We start from the raw sequence: 2,617 nt of genomic DNA, 5'->3' as shown, positions 1-2,617 counted from the left end.
GCTAGTCCTGGACGTGCTTGTTGCAGTACTCAATGACCTTGGATTCGATCCGATTGCATTCATCAGAATGGCCAGCTTTCATGAAGACACAAAAACACATAGATAACGTAATTCAAACATTTGGAAATCGCAGAAAATTGATTAGATACCATGAATGTATGTACTGAATGTAGAAGAACATAGGCAATATAATGTGGTGAGTAAATCCATACTCTTGTCTGGTTTGTCAAAAATGCACCAAAGTTTAGAGAACAGATATTATTAGCAGATAAAAATGAACAAAGCAAAGTAGAATAGACTAGGAATAGAGAACCAAAACATCACAGGTACAATCCTGGAGATGTCCATTTCATTCCACAGAACTAACAGTTAGATACCAGGTAAGCAGATAGATATCTCAGACTATGTGCTCGGCAAGTGCCAGGATCTTGAGATGCTTCTTCTTCCTGAGCTCGTGGGGGACCGGACCAAAGACGCGGGTGCCAATCAGCTCGCCCTTGTTGTTCACGATGACGATCGCATTGTCGTCGAACTGGACCTCGATGCCGTCCTTGCGCCCATTCTTCATGGCAGCACGGACGACCACCCCATAGACCACGTCTCCTTTCTTGACCTTGCCGCGAGGCTGCGCTTCCTTGACAGAACCGATGATCATGTCCCCGAGCCTCGCTCCTTTCTTCCCCCTATGGGACTGTATGCACATAACCCGCTTGGCTTCGGAGTTGTCCACCACCTTGAGGTTTGTTCTCATTTGGATGAATGTTCTGATTTGCTGGAATCTGAGCAGGAACGCGTGTTACCACCACTCTCTACATGGAAAACATCTATGAATAGGTAAACAAGTACCTCAAGAAAATTATGCATTGCTCACTTCGAGCAATTATCGTGTTAGTTTTGCATCATTTCGAAATCTTACATTTTGGCCCTCTTCCAGTTTACAGAATACAGAGCAAAGAAAAATGCTTAGAGAACGCCTCATGAAGAAAACCCCAAAGCATGGAGCTCAGCAAGTCATAGGAATCTAGCTTGTCACCCTATTGTAGACAATTAAGACAACCCAAGAAAAATCCCAGATAAATAGTAACACAAGCCATTTAACGATTTAACAAACGACTTAGAGCAATTGAAGATATAAAACATTGTATGGAACTTTTGAGTGCTCAAGATAAAAGTTTAGTCAATGACTTTAAACAGGTCATATTGGTTCTTATTACTGACAAATCAAGTATTTTTGGTTTGAAGGAAGCAGCAATACCTGGCAGACAGCATCAGAACGAGATGTTCTTGCCACCGTTTCAATAGACGAGGTAGCGCCCCCGTACAGATTGTTTCCAAGGCTTCCCATCATAGCTCGCCCAACTACATAGACCAAGATAAGTGTTTGCATCATGTCATTTCGCTGAGCATCATAGGCCAAAAGCAACTGGTAAGAGTTCAAAGGAATCCAGAGAGAAGATTTGACTAGAGATACAGGGTTCCCTGATACTCCCACTTGATCAATTTCTTACAGTGAGGACATCAGTCAGTCATTTTCTTATAGAGAGTTGTTTAAGCATTTAAGTTATAGAGTTAACCATAATCTCAATCACCACATGATGACATCCCTATAAGCATTTAATTTATACTCCTTTTCTTTGAGGCAAACACATAGTCTGAAGTTTGGTGTGGCCAAGGTTCAAGTAGCAGACCATTCAGACAGAGGTTCAACTAGTAGTAGTAGTCATGATTTTTCTCCAAGGATTTCATAAATTAACAAACCGTGTTCTTCTCCCACCAATGCCACCAATCACATATTGCATTTTAGCAGTTTTGATCTTTGCAAAGAGTAATAAACCGATAACACAAAAACATTACATGCCGTGAAGATGTGTGTTGGATCAATTTCCATATGAACACCTCTTGTCTGCTACAATGTCAAGTAAGTAACTGCTAGCAATGTCATGTTTGGACTGACTAAGGAGGCTCAAGTAGCAAGACTTTCAGAAGGCTCAGAAGTTTGGGTACCTGAAGAGCACTTTGACTTGAGGAACGCTGACATTTCATACCTGCAAAGGAATCGAAACAAACGGCAAGCTAGGCAAAGCTAGGGCTTCCTTACACCAGAAGGTCTCGCGCGGCCCAACGGATCTCCGCTCCTCGCTGGTCCGGTAGGAGAACGCTGCCGACGAGGAAGGAGAGCTCGAGGTGGCGGCTCCATGGCGACCGCCTCCAAAACGTTTTGACCGGGGATTGTCTGCGACTCCATGGCGACCGCCTCCTCCGCCTCGAACTCCTCACCGTCCGAGCTCTTGAGCCTGATCATCTTCTTCTAACCGGCGTCTCCCGCAGCCGCCATCGCGTCGGAGCTGCTGTCGGGGGGGGATCGGGAGAGGAAGAAACCCTAGCGAGATGAGGAAGCACGCCGGCGGCGGAGCGAGAGGAAAAAGCTGGGAGCTTTGCGGGTGGGTGGGTGGGTGGGTTGCGGGAGCGAGAGGAGGGAAACTGTGGTGGCGCACTAGGTGAGTGGTGCGCCATTACTAGTTAAACTAGTAATGGCGCACTCTGCCCCGGTGCGCCATTAGTACTTTTGGAAAAAAAGTTTGTTAGTAGTGGCACACCGTGTGTGTGGTGCGCCATT

At 45.6% G+C, this 2,617-nt stretch overlaps 1 protein-coding gene across 1 annotated transcript; it reads right to left on the bottom strand.

Annotated features, from left to right (window-relative positions):
* Positions 1–391: 391 nt before the first annotated feature.
* Positions 392–2,038, bottom strand: LOC123446430 (50S ribosomal protein HLP, mitochondrial-like). The gene is made up of 3 exons (XM_045123038.1): positions 2,005–2,038; positions 1,256–1,359; positions 392–772 (listed from the first exon to the last, which is right to left on the bottom strand). Exons 1-3 carry the CDS (start codon positions 2,036–2,038, stop codon positions 398–400), a joined length of 513 nt encoding a protein of 170 aa, XP_044978973.1. The 3' UTR covers positions 392–397.
* Positions 2,039–2,617: the final 579 nt, after the last annotated feature.

Source organism: Hordeum vulgare, chromosome 4H (genome assembly GCF_904849725.1).
Source record: "Hordeum vulgare subsp. vulgare chromosome 4H, MorexV3_pseudomolecules_assembly, whole genome shotgun sequence".
Taxonomy (NCBI): domain Eukaryota; kingdom Viridiplantae; phylum Streptophyta; class Magnoliopsida; order Poales; family Poaceae; genus Hordeum; species Hordeum vulgare.
The sequence above is the reverse complement of the archived record's forward strand: the minus strand, read 5'-3'. Positions and strand labels throughout refer to the sequence as shown.

Excerpts from the sequence above, each read along its gene's own strand:
- LOC123446430 (XM_045123038.1), bottom strand. The coding sequence starts at position 2,038 with ATGTCAGCGTTCCTCAAGTCAAAGTGCTCTTCAG. Across the intron at positions 1,360-2,004 it reads CAAGTCAAAGTGCTCTTCAG|TTGGGCGAGCTATGATGGGA; the intron begins GTACCCAAACTT and ends TGGTCTATGTAG. Across the intron at positions 773-1,255 it reads GTTCTGATGCTGTCTGCCAG|CAAATCAGAACATTCATCCA; the intron begins GTATTGCTGCTT and ends CTCAGATTCCAG.